Source organism: Aplysia californica, unplaced genomic scaffold (genome assembly GCF_000002075.1).
Source record: "Aplysia californica isolate F4 #8 unplaced genomic scaffold, AplCal3.0 scaffold00321, whole genome shotgun sequence".
Lineage (NCBI taxonomy): Eukaryota > Metazoa > Mollusca > Gastropoda > Aplysiida > Aplysiidae > Aplysia > Aplysia californica.
In genome coordinates, this window is record NW_004797591.1 from 759303 (window position 1) to 773568 (window position 14266).

The 14266-nt window shown below is 37.4% G+C and overlaps 1 protein-coding gene across 2 annotated transcripts in view; it reads right to left on the reverse strand.

Annotated features, from left to right (window-relative positions):
• Positions 1 to 14266, reverse strand: part of LOC101852638 (mitochondrial Rho GTPase 1-A) — a 37503-nt gene that overhangs the window by 15470 nt on the left and 7767 nt on the right. For both annotated transcript variants that reach the window (XM_035970799.1, XM_005102332.3), the window contains exons 5-14: positions 13361 to 13458; positions 12670 to 12780; positions 9800 to 9850; positions 8963 to 9064; positions 8315 to 8356; positions 6543 to 6599; positions 6126 to 6234; positions 3428 to 3548; positions 1804 to 1888; positions 1000 to 1145 (exon numbers count right to left, since the gene is read on the reverse strand). In XM_035970799.1, the coding sequence (XP_035826692.1) occupies positions 1000 to 1145; positions 1804 to 1888; positions 3428 to 3548; positions 6126 to 6234; positions 6543 to 6599; positions 8315 to 8356; positions 8963 to 9064; positions 9800 to 9850; positions 12670 to 12780; positions 13361 to 13458 (922 nt within the window). The remainder of the gene's footprint in view (positions 1 to 999; positions 1146 to 1803; positions 1889 to 3427; positions 3549 to 6125; positions 6235 to 6542; positions 6600 to 8314; positions 8357 to 8962; positions 9065 to 9799; positions 9851 to 12669; positions 12781 to 13360; positions 13459 to 14266) is intronic.

The following is a 14266-nucleotide window of genomic DNA, read 5'->3' on the forward strand; positions in this document are numbered from 1 at the left end:
CCAGCATTTTTAGTTTTAATAGAGTTTTTAACGGCGCTCGCAACTGCAAAAGGTCATATGAGCGGCAAGGGGTGGATGTCAACAGAGAAGTCCATACAGGTAATCATGCTTACTCTGCTCATCTCTCTAGCTTCAACAGCACAAAGTCAGCTTCGACTATCAAGGCACCCTGGAAATGGCAGGTCACAAGAGAGTGACAAACATACGAAAGAAGTAGAGGGAAAATGACAATAGTAAGGATTAGGAAATAAAAAGCAGCAGTTTCCTGTTTGCAGTTCAGGCACAGTTATGAGCATGACATTGATAAATCAGCCCATTTACAATTCTACTGAGCATAAGGACATGGTAATGTTCCCCCTTTGGGAATGGCCTAAAGACACTTCGGTGGGTAGCACTGCCCTGGGGGTGCAACAGCATTGATGTCAAGTGATGACATGAGAAAAAAACAACAACAAAAAAGCCAACACAGTGATCTCGAGCATGTCAAGCTTAACTTTTCTTTTAAGGCCTCTGCCAAGGACCTAATTTATCTTGTAGGTAGCATATGGGGAAACTTTAGTTAAGCGTTGATTTTCAAAAGCACTTTACCATAAGTCCACGAAATAAAGGTCACATTTTGTCATTAACAAAATAAAAAGGTCACTAAAAACACTAGAAAGGAGAAAATGAGAGCACACCACAGCAAAAAATTTTCCAACACCTAATATTTTACTGAACTAAAATGCTGGGTCTACATTTTCATTTTCGACTCCCACATCAAGTGCAGACTTATAAAATGTTCTATATTATCTATGTTGATCACAGGCAATAATTGTATGCATGAATATATTGATCAAATGAAACAGCTTACTCAAGCTATCTAAAAAACCCACCAAAAAGTGACCTGGCTAAATGCTAAAACAGCAAGGCCATTTAAAGATAGATATAAACATTCTTTTAAAAATGGAGAGCTGATATGACGGCGAAGGATTTTCAGCATGTTATCAGTTTCCAGCTTACGTCCACTGCGCAAGGTAACCCTCCATGGTGACCCATCCGTCTGCATTGGTGCACACCGTGTTGTTCACATCAGGACCCCATGGCATCATGGGACATGTACTGAACAAGCTCTGCAGCTCTGTAGGGGACAGGCAGCCATCTCGATCCTAGTCACAAGAAATACAAAATTTGCTTTATAACAATAATAATAATAGATTGCATTTATATAGTACTCTATACGAGTATAAACTCTGAGTGCTTATATCATAGGTACAACGTACTCCAAAAATGCATTAAAGGACTTGTTAAGTTTGAACGCTCCACAAATTAGTGTGACATTTTTCCTCTCACTCAAATTGCAAAATATACAGTAGAAAGTTATCTTGCAGCATATGAACAATTTCTTTTCGAAGCACCAATGTTGACAACAATCAGAGTTACAGAGTATATCAAGAGAATATTAAAATAAATTTGGTCCCACCAAACTATCTTCATTATGATGCTACCCCAGGCACAGAATTGAAAAACATTATAATACCATGATAGCGAGGTCATAACGATGTGTTCAACAGTGGACAGCCTGCCTCAGCTGAGTTATGATTTACAGAGAGTCAGCACAATAATAATATTGCCATTTCACAGAGTCGAAGAATAAAGTAAACAGATCAAACCCCCCCACCTGAGAGCAACACAAGAAGTACCCAAAAGATTTCACTTACAAGCCTCCCCTCAAACTTTTTTTGACTGCAGGCTACATTTTGATTAATATAAGAAACAAAAAAGAAGCTAATTTGTGTTGACAGACAAAACTTTGTGACTTTTTACCTCATCATATTTATCGAAGAGTCGAGCCAAAAATGTGTAGCCCTGAGCTGTCATTTCTGTTGTGCAGCCTAAACTCACAGTCAATCTACAGACAAAAGGAAAAGTATTTTAGTCATTACACATCTTAACGAGTGCTAAACACAAACATATGGAAGTCTTCTTAGTACGCACACAACAATATCAATGAGCATATTATATCTTTTTCCATATCACATTTCTAATGACATACAAGAGACCAACACAAGACACATAAATAAGAAGCAAAGCATTGTCAAAATGTTAACCCTCATCCTGCGGGAGCCGGGTTTATGCCGCCCGATAAGCCTATTTCGGCACCTCGCCTACGTTCTGGTCCCAAATCAGTGTAGCCCTTGGCTCAGCGCACGCGCAGCCTCTTACATATCATTCGGGTCCCGAGTCGGCTCCCCATTCACGCAGGTCAAGTGTGTGTGTGTCAGTCTGCTTGAGTTTGTGTGCATTTGTGGCCTTCTTTTAGAACTGCCTGCGTTGATTCGTAATAATCGAGGCATACGTCTAATTCAAAACATGCCAAGTTGGTAGCTCTAGATGTTCGTCCAATGAAATTATAGAAGAAATTGACTCACTTAGAAATGAAGAGCTCGAAAGGATAGTCAGGAAACAAGACTTCCATTTTTCTATACAAAATATTTCAAATGAGCTTGATTTTGTATGAAATGATACTACCTGATAAGAAATAAGCTTGTTTGATAGTTTTGAATACCATTGTGCAGGTACAAAGAACAATTTGAGTGTAAAACATTCGGAAATTGACCTAAATGATCCCTTTTTGAACCTCAGGTCATTCATAACAACAAGAGCGTCCAGAAAGGTTATTCGAAAGGGCGTAACTACTCGTAATGTCTTATCAGCTTGTGAGAGGGGGTTATTCATGTGTTTGTAACACTTTATAAATAGAAAGCTATGAAAGATAGAGCGTTATTTTCATAATCGGTTAACACACTCCCGCGGTATTCATGGCGAAAACACACGTTTCCCGGCGCGCGTGCTGTACACCAACAGTACACACTGAGTGACCCCGGCGGCCTGCCCGGCACGTCCGACGTAATCGGTTGCTGATAAAATATGCATCTGGGCACAGACGCGGGATAAGAGTTAACATACATAAGCAAAAACAAAAAATCTTAATAGTATGACCTATATTTTTTCCTTAATTCTTCTTATATGTCCCCCCATTTGTTTTTGATACCAGAATGTAATAAGAACAGAGTAACTTATGAATATACCACATTAACAGGAAAGTGGAGAAATCAATCACATGGGAAAAATGACAAACAAAAGAGTATATTTCAAGTTAAAATTGTGCAAATCAGGCTAAAAGACATCATTTGGGGGTAGATGAGTCAAAGACTGATGAGCTGAGCCAGCACGGCAAAGACAACACATTTCATCTGGAACAAATTGAGATAAAAGTAAGACTGAGAATGCATGTGTGGTGAAACACCAAACATATGTGTCAATCTGGACAATAAAAATGTATCTTATCCTATCTAGATAAAGAAGAAAGAGCAAACTACACCATACCAGCTACAAACCACCTGTAGCACTTAAATACAAAAAACTATACAGTTAAGCTGTCACTTACTGAGGGGCAATGTATTCTGTGGTCAGCTGCAGGTTGTCGTCATAACCAAACTTTCTCAACACAGTCCACGTCGTCTCATGGCGGCCTTTCTGGATGAATAATGTGTGAAGAAAGAGGAAGCCTGGGGATACAAAATGATGTACAAATGAGGAATAAAAATAATTACATGACAGCGTTTTTTTAACCTCAAAACATAAGAACTCTTTCTTGGACAGAATGACCACTTGACTCATCTTGATATTGTGGTTCATATGAAAAAGATAAAAGGACATTTTGCTTCAACAGATTTCATGCATTCGTCAACACTTTGGAAGGAGCATATGAACTTCCTTTACAGAAAGTTCCCAACATTGTGCATAAAGGTCCAAAACCAAATTAATTTTTTCGGCAGTTGTGATAGGGCAATGGGCTTTACTCACAATTTAAAGCTCTAATACACACACACACACACACACACAGATACTTGACAGAGTTATCACCTGCTATAATAACAACTTTTGGAAAATAACTTCCTTTACCCTAAGATCTATTGACGTCTGTCGAATTTCCCCTTAACATACCCACTCTCACACTATGATAAAAAATGTAAAACAATTCTGCACATTGCCAACGATTGAAAATTCATTGAGCTAACCATTTTGACATTTTCTGAATACCCGAAGTCAGTAACATTTTCAACCCTCAGTGTTGATAGATCTGTACATGTCATTACAGTCAGCTTACTATGCCCAGTTCGATTTCTGACAGGTTTCCTGCCATGAACTTCCCATCAAATTCAAGGAGGTTTCAAGGAGAAATTTTTTAAATTCAAGATTTGGTAAAAAAAAATCATGACGAAAGAGTATTTTCGAAGGCCTACACTTGTCCGAAAGGAACCATATCATAGTTTCGATTTTCCTACAAAAACTGTTCCCAGGGTGACTGCCAACCCGGCCTCTCAATTTTCCAGGCGGGGGGGGGGGGGGGGGGCATGTTACATAACAATGACAGTGTAGGCTCCACTTATATATTATATATAATATATACACACACACGTGGCATGCACGCATGCAGGTATAATATATCCAGTCAACAACATGATGTCAGTGTGGCACTGGGATACTGTGGCTTTGGTATTTCAGTCTGTTCTTACTTATTTATATTTCCCCCTCATCATATTCACCTATATTAACTATATAAAAATGAATCTTGCTTTGAGCCTGAGAAAAGGCCTAGAACCAGAATATCCACTGTCAAGAACCAGTTTGGGTGTCAATGTTTATATAATAAATGTGAAAGACAAAAATTATTGCTCTAACTCAAAGTAGAGCAATAACATGAATGGCTCAAGTAGACCTATTCAGTGTGAGAGGCGTAAGAACTGTGGGAGGGCAAGAGGCAGTGACACTGAAAATCTGCAAATCTTGAACAGAAAGCAAAAATATAGAATATACAATCAATGAAACGGGAACCCTTTAGTTACAAAAACACGGCTTACAAGGATTGAGTATGACAGATCCCGATTCCATACAAGGCCTGCACCAACGCGCGCTGTGCAGAGAGCTCTAGATAGTAGTAATCAAAATTCTGAAAAGTAAAATCTGCTTCCAAGTTCAGTTTTTGTCATCCGGTGTTGCCTTCAACCTCAGCCCCCCCCCCCCCCCCCCTCCCCCGGGTGTCTTTAAAAAAAAAAAATCAATAATCCCCCCATTCCCGAGTCCTATACTTCGCAGAGCTGAGACTTTGCATGAACTTTGGTGACCTCAACCATCGCCGATACTCACGATGTGACGAAAACGCACAGGTTCAATGACCGGTCGCGACGGCGAGCTCGACAAGAAGCTTTCTTTTTCTTTCTGTTTTTTTCACAAGTGACAGAACAGGACAAACTAATTATTTTTATGGCGACACAGCGTTTGTAATGCAGAACCTGCATGTTACAAATGTGGTGCTATCAGAATACTATAGGCCCTACTGGCAAATTTCTTGGTAGTAACGAAAGCGAAAGTAGATCTTGATTTTCTCGAACGAGCTTCGGTATCGCACATACACTTCCACTTGTTCGCGCCATAACCGCCTGTGCGCGTTAAACGTACTCTCAGGGCGGGAAAGGGCGAATGAATTATATTATATCACAACCGCGACCCGCAAAAATGGACTCAATGGCGTTATCGGATTTGGTTTTCAAATATTCAGAACGTTTATGTATTTTCCCAGGTCTTTCATCAGGGCAATTTACAGATTTCTTCTAATTCCCGTTGCATTCCGGGTTTCGGAGATTTTTTTCCAATTCTTGGGTAATTCCAGGGGCCCCGGGATTCCCGGAGCCTGGCAGTCACCCTGTATACGTGTTCCTGTCTGACCTGGCAAAATTCAAGGAGTTTTCAAGGAGATTTTTCCTTGAGCGCAAATTCAAGGAGTTTTCAAGGAGATGTTTCCTTGAAAGCAAATTCAAGCAGTTTTCAAGGACTCCTTGAATTCAAGGAGGCCGCAGGAACCCTGTTCTAATCAATCCCTCATTCCTTTAATTTCAATACACAGAAAGAAGACTTAAAACAAAAAATGCAGCCTTTCTAGTTTTTAGACCCTTATTAAACTCATGCTTCTAACAGCACAGTCCAAATGTATCTTGGAAGAGCTCCCTGTATCTCAGAGACCAAAAACAGACCTTCAAAGCTGCTTCTAATTGAGATTTAATTTTTAAAAACAAACAGTCTACCTTTGAGAGTGATTCCATCCTTAATAATGCCATCACACACATTTTTCTTCACAATAGATTTCACATCCTCCAAGGCTTGAGGATGCAAAGGAGCATTGAAACATTTCAACTGTCAGAGATAAAAAAAAGAAAAAAAAAAAGAAAAGAATGTTAACGATGAGAATTTAGCAAACATTCATTTAATCAGTATCACATAAGTACATGACTATACTATCTCTTACTTTTGCATGATAAACCAACATGAATAAATCAAGTGTAACAATGACAATTTTTATCAGACAGAGAATTATCACATGTATTCTAAAATAAAATTTCCTGTGACTTCATTCGAACAATCACACACTATCAATATTTGATGTAACATTCAACCAACTTCCTAATACTAAAGGTAGAGACAATTATCATTTCAGTTCTTACTTGAAACATGTTGATCTCATCATCACTGAGTAAATTGTCGTTGTCCAAGTCACAGATCTGAAGAAAATACAAAATATACGATAACCATTTAGTACAGAATCTTTAATTTCTCTTTAACTATGTAACTTTAAAATAAAAAACAAGGGACACTTTCAGTTGGGAACGATAATAATTTAACAAAAACATGTGGTCTGTAAAATCATAAGTCGCATCTAGCCTGTATTAGTACAAAAGTAACACTACATGGAAACAGAACTAGCAGACCATAAAGACTGTCAATCAACTACTTGCAAAAAGGACAAGAAACTTAGGGGTCATAGATGACTTCAACAAATGCCTCTTTTGCTTCCTGATAAAATAAGAGGCTGACAGCAATCTTAGAACTTCATCATCAAAGCCAAATTGTCAAAATCAAACACATTCATAACAATTTCTAAAACTTCAGAAAGAATGGTACCACAAATGTCAACAAACATAAAAGCATACAAATCACCATTTCCATTTGGATTCAACTTTTAGTTTGCTGGAAACTTTCGAAGATTTTTCTTTACACAAGACAGTGATACCTTTTTAATAGTTGTTTGTTTGGTAAGTGTTTTACGGCGCTCGCAACTGCATAAGGTCATATAAGCACGTGGGACACATTAAACATTTTCAGTTGGTAAGAAATTTTCAATTTTGCCCAGGTGGGGCCCGAAGCCTACTCTTATCGATTTTAGACCATCAAGGCATAGCTGCCAAGTTTTCAAAATCAAAAACAGATTTTCATTGCGCAGTCGGCGAAAGAGACCAGTTCTTACTTCAAAAAGATACCAAAAGACAACTTCTACTCAAATTATAAGCACACCACAGACACATGCATGCTGTGCAGCCAGATTGATAAGATGGCAGGGGCATCCAATGGCAAAGATGTCTGGCTGGGATTCCTTAAGCTTTGCTATAACTCAATTATTTTGTCCTATCATCACTGAAGCATTGTCTGAACTCAGAGAGATGCAGTGCATAAAGGGAACACCTAAGGTTTCTAATCCTGTCAATACAAGTTCTCCTATGTTAACACCACTTGACGGACCATTGAGGACGTCAGCACACCTTGTAGAAAGCATGTTTGTTTGACAATTTCTATGCAGTGATGAAGTTGAATTCCTCTGAATACTTGGCACAGAAGGTTAGTTCGCGAGGTTTTGCCTTACAACTGGTTGGTTTTAAAAACGCATCCATCACTTGGAAGCACAACGCGCGTCCGTGATCAAAGAAATAGTTTTAGCTCCTGCGTGCAATCATCACAAAGGCCGCCCGCAACACACACACGATGACCAGTGACCCGATGTGAATGAATGAGAAACAAAGAGCAGACCTGCCACTCTATGATATCTAAAAATCAGGATTTTAGAGTTAAAAAATCAGGATCTAGATCTAGTGAAAAAAATCGGGATCAACGGCAAATCAGTCATAAGGGGCACTGGGGAAAAGAGGGTGGGGGTGGTCCCGGTTCTTTATGAGGCGAGTATGCGAGTACCGAACTTTTGGAATGTACGGATTTCCGTAAAAACACAGAAGAATGGAAGCCCTGCAGAATGTTTTTTTCTTTTTTTTATTCTCTCGGCACCCATCGAAAATCAGGTAGTTTTGACACCTTATCGGTATGTCGGTAGAACAGGCCCAAAATCGGTATCTACCGGAAAAATCGGTAGATTTAGGCAGCCCTGTAAACTGGTATTCACAACACAGTTTTTTGGCCACAGAATAATAAACTCCACAAAGATTCTCACCCGAAATATCCTTGTTAATGCTCGCTTTGCTGGATGTGTAAGCTGTAATGGAGAAAAAAAGAACATAACAATTTATTGCGCATCAGTGTCTATATTTCAGCAATGCCTTGTACATTCTTTCTTTACCTCACCTACTTTTAGTTGGGTTTTATTAAACAATGAAATACTTCAAGTACTCAAAAATAACTCTTCGGAAAATGGTATTATAATACAGTTGTCTAAATACAATACTCAAATCTAAATTGTGGAAAATAGGAAAACCAGTACCTTTCAAGAACAATACAACTGGAATGTACAGTTTCAAAAGATTTGGTGAATATAAGGGTGCATTATCATTCAAGCATTTGTGACATGAGTGGCCAACTGGTAAATAACTCTTTTCTCAAAAGGAAGCCAGCGCAGTGCCCGTAAAAGATGTGTAGCAGAGTCTCGCTTTCTTTTCTATAAAATAACTGCACAGCATTGCTTTAACAATTTGAGTCCTTTCACTGCCTTTAGAGATAGTCCTGATAACATAAGAGTCACATACATCAAGTCTTGATAATACTAAGCTATTTACTAATAAATCAGTATATCTAGTAACTTCAATACAACTGAAATTCTTCTTTTGAATAGATATGCTTAAGGACAATGTCAAATAAGTCTCACTTCTTTTTCATCTGGATTGTACACAGGAGCAGTTGGGTGAAGCACAGCCTTCTGAGCATAGTAGAAAACTTCACTGATGTTCTTCAAGGTTCGAGCTGAGCACTGGAAAAATTTTTTTTAAAAATAAATCATCACTATAAATATGACAATCAAACTGCTCTGCAGGAACACAATACAAATACATGCACATTTTAAAAAATCTATTGAAAGTGAGCAGATGTCAAGTCAAAAACTCTGGAAGCAGCTATCTTGTAAGTGGTAAGTATAAATTTTTTTTTTCCATAATAAAAATGTCCAACAAAACTGACCTTCATTATACAAAGCCATTAATTGAGAACATGCATTATGGTATATCATCAGTACTTGAAGGAAGGGCAATAAATTCAACTCCAGACGGAACTGGTCTTGCTGGCTCAGAGAATCCTATCATGAAACAGCTTGCTTACTTTGTAAAGTTTTAGAAAATGGACCTTTCCACAGCACACAGATCTTCATCAAGCACCTCCACTTACTCAATCATTTTCAGCTAAAGCAAATCCTAACTTTTTTTAAAATGAGGCATTATACTCCCCCATCCATACAATTTAGATCATTTAGGTGATGAACTTCAACCCTACTTTCAGAGAGAACCTGTCATACCAGAAAGAGCCAGGACACTCGAGAAAAATTCACCCCACACGAGAACTGAACTCAGGCCTTCTGCATGCAATGGCAGAGAGCCTAATCATTACACCACAGATGACAGACATCCCATTTCTTAACAGTACTTGAATATCTAGTGGGCACTGCATTGGGTGATAGAGGAGGAACACATCAAAGTGAACAGGAAACACATACCTCTACACAAGTTTCAACTTCTCCAAAGTCGTTCATGATTGGAAGAATGCTCTGCAATAAAAGAAAAAAGACAAAAACATAGTCATGAGCTATAAGACCTTCATGAGACAACAGACATTGAGTTACAGAGCCTTTTTTTTATTACACAGTATAGCTATATGATATAATCGTTTGTTTTATGTTTTAGTAAGGCTTTAAGGTGTTCGCAACTGCATAAGGTCATATGAGCGCCAAGGGGTGGATGTCAACAGAGAAGCCATTACAGGGAATCAGGCTTACTCTGCTCACCTCTCTAGCTTTAACAGCACAAAGTCTGCTTCGACTATCAAGGCACCCCAGAAATAGCGGGTCACAAGAGTAAGACAAACATATATAAAGAAGTTGAGGCAAATGACGATAGTAAGGATTAGGAAATAAAAAGCAGCAGTTCCCTGTTGAAGTTCAGGCACAGCTATGTCATTATGAGCATGACATTGATGAATCAGCCCATTTACAATTACAATTCTACTGTGCATAAGAACATGGCTTATGTCCCCCCTTTGGGAATAGCCTAAAGATACTTCAGCCAGTAGCACCGCCCCAGGGGGTACTATATAATATATAATATAATCAACATTTTCCATTAATTGCAGGGGTTCCAAAGTGATTCCTATTGACAACCTTTAAAAACAATGACACCATTTGTAACTGTTTCAAAAATTTACAAAACATTTAAGCCTACCAACATTCTACTCTCACCAGTCTGGATCAAAGGACAGTAAAGTCAGCTTTTAAACTCTTCACCAGTACAACTAAATGGTAAATGTATTAAAGCTGTACAATTCTATAGTATCCAACACAATAAATGTCTGTCAGAATTTGAGGAGGGTAAAAACTAATACAACAAAGTGTTGACATTAAATAATTATGAAAATCATGGAAAGAAAAAAGATAACTCCTATAACTTGAAGAATGATTGAAAGAAAAAAAAAACTAAAAAATTACAGCCCTTTGAAGAAAAGTCTGGAATCACAAATAAATGCCCAACATTTGCATACCAGGAGCATCCCTTTCTTATTTTTTTGTTGAAATGTTTGTCAGGACATAATGCTACATGCTTATATCATTAACTCTAAAAAACAGTTATCTGCATCACCCGCTTAATTACTGACCCAGGAAACCCAGCTTCCCTAGTACCACTATCAAGCAAATACACTAATCATACAACTGTAAACCCCATGCATGCATGTTCCTATGAATATAACCTGCACTTTTATCAAAAAAGGAGAAAGGGTCAAGGACTGCCAAGCAGAAATAGTTAAAAATCCACAATGTGGTTCATTGCACACTTCTAAAAAGAAACCATTTTCATGAGAATTTATAAAAATAATTTTCATCCTGGGAAAACCGCTTTGAAGCCATCACTCAAAGAAAAAGACATGATAAAAAGTGAAACAACTCTAGCTTACTATTAAAGCATACGGCATAAAAAGCTTGCATCTTTATTTCAAAAGTATAAAAACATGATGATTATAATGATTACAACAAACAAAAGCGAGATGTTATATTTATGTGGAGAGAAGAGTACATCAGAGGTGAAATGGGCAAAGCTTTCCTTCTATGCCATTGATACTGCTCAACTGATTAAATCCAATCATCCATTCATCAAGATAAATTCACTGATAATAACAACAGTCTAAATGATAAAAAATTCCTTTCTTATATTAGTAAGTGTTTTTATGCCCCCATCGACACAATCTAAAAGACGAATAAAGAAAAGGGATTTTTAAGCACGTAAAAACATCACAACAAATAAACTCTCAAAATATAATTGCCCCCCCCCCCCTCCCTAAAAAGAAATGTAGCAAAACATGTGCTTCACAAACTCTTGACACAGACGGGGCATAACCTCTCTGCCAGATGACCTGGTCCTAACCATCCCCCCGGCACAAAAAATAAAAGCAGGAGAAACAGGATCAGGTCAACAAAAGTTTATATGCCACATGTTCATCAAATTTACACAGGCTAATTTGCAAAATCAAAGCAGTTGCTAAGGGGGCACAAATTTTGCCTTACCAAGGGCAGTTTAACCTTCAGACAAGTAAAGAAGTGAAATCCTCAACATACATGCAAAATATGCGACAAATTAATTGAAAACACTGGAATAGGAAAGCTGAAACAATTATATTTTTTACAAAAAAACCCTTTATTAATACGTAAAACAAAAGTTGCATCATAGTCAGAAAAGGTGTTTCAGAACACATTTTCTTTTTACAGTAGGTTCAGAGGTTGATCATAATTTAATCTGGTTATTTCAGTCTTGCCAATAATGAGCATGAGTTTATATTTAATTCGACTGTGTTTCACAATAAAGAAAAGATAAAATTATCTAAGCCCTTTGACTTCTGTCAATGACACTGCACCAGCAAACTAATTACTACGAATTTAAAGGAAGAAAAATGTTAAGTAAATAAATCCAATTACCAAGGATGAGATACTATAAAGGCAACTTCACAAACACATTTTAAAACAGCACTGATAATACCCATAATTATTAATACATAAAAAAAAAAAAAATTCAAAATAATTGCCCATTACTGTAAAAGCTTTCAGCCCTTTCCAAACGTTGCGCTTCTGTGAGGAATTCGAACATTCATTGTAACTGCAGTGAAACATTAAAAAAAACTCCCCAAAAATAGGCTTTGAGGCATAAACTTCCTTAAAGAATGTTTGTTCAAAAGCATGCCTCCAAGCAAGGGTTAAATCTCAAAGTTTTAAATGAGCATTCTTTTTGACAACTGAGGATGTGAAAAACTGAAGAAAAAAAAAGATGCAGCAGGATTCTTTCTCTAGATGCTCATAGAAGTGCCAAAACTGTCATGAAATCCTACCTCAAGAGTTTGTATATCTGTCATATCCACTTTGTTGCCAACTAAAATAACTGGAGTCCGGTGATCTTCTCCTAAAGTATGCCTCAGAAAGGGAAGCCAATATGTCGTAAGCTGTTCAAGAAATAAAAACATATAGACTTTTTCATTTTGCTGAACACAACATAACACCTTTAGGTAAACCTATGTAGCCCGTTTTTTAAAAAGGTGTTTTTTTAAAATCAGTTATCAAGAAAAGATTCTAAATAATAAAAATAGTATAGCAAATACAAAAAAGCAGGTCACATCATACATACTGTATTTCCTTACTTTTAAGCTAATTTATTTTCACATTTTACAAAGATCTAAAATTAAAACTAGAAGAGAGAAATAGAAAGACCAGTAGTAGGTGTTTGGTAGGAAAAGACACATTTAGTCTCAAAATTATGAAGTGACCCACGCTCAGCACTTTTTAAGAACCCCTGAGCAAGGGTTGAGTTCCTGGGTGCTGTCGGCGTCGCTGACCGTTTATGACGCCACAGCGCCAGAAGAGAGAGAGAGAGAAAATTATGAAGTTTGGTGAGGCAGCATAATGATGGACATATTCCACAACAGATGAAAGATAACTATAACAACTGAGGCCACTCCTCAGCTTGTCTCTCTAATTCAAAACCACTTCATCACAGGAGAGAAATAGGACAGACCCTCCACATACCCTTTGTATCGAGTCCTCATCGATGACTGAATACACGATACACACAACACTAGCCTTGCGGATCTCATCTTGCAATAAAGATTCATCTTGATCTTGAGCTGTGGAAAGCAAGAGACAGTGATTTTAATTTACACAGGTGTCAATCTGCCAACAATCTACCACGGCAAGCACTTAAAATGAAAATGAGCTGGAAAGAGAGAGAGAAAATCAATAAACACACTTCTCCCTCAATGACATTTAAAAGGTCCAAAATTCAGGGGAAACATTTTTAATGATAAGAAGCCATCAATCAAAATGAGCCAGTCACCTAAAAAGGGTGAGGCTATAACATACCCCTAAAATGTTTTTTACAAAGAGGTCATATAGCTACGCTCTGAACAGACCTTTTTCAAGACTTGATAGTGACACCTTTAGAGTCACAAGTCTGATACTTGATATTAAATTTAAAAGAAAAACGCTGATCAGCTCTTGAAAAGGGCTGATAAGCATAGCTGCAAGATTTCTTCTGTTAAAAACTTCTCATTTTGGAGATATAATATAATCAACATTTTCCAAAAATTGCAGGGGTTCCAAAGTGATTCCTATTGACAACCTTTAAAAACAATGACACCATTTGTAACTGTTTCAAAAATTTACAAAACATTTAAGCCTACCAACATTCTACTCTCACCAGTCTGGATCAAAGGACAGTAAAGTCAGCTTTTAAACTCTTCACCAGTACAACTAAATGGTAAATGTATTAAAGCTGTACAATTCTATAGTATCCAACACAATAAATGTCTGTCAGAATTTGAGGAGGGTAAAAACTAATACAACAAAGTGTTGACATTAAATAATTATGAAAATCATGGAAAGAAAAAAGATAACTCCTATAACTTGAAGAATGATTGAAAGAAAAAAAAAACT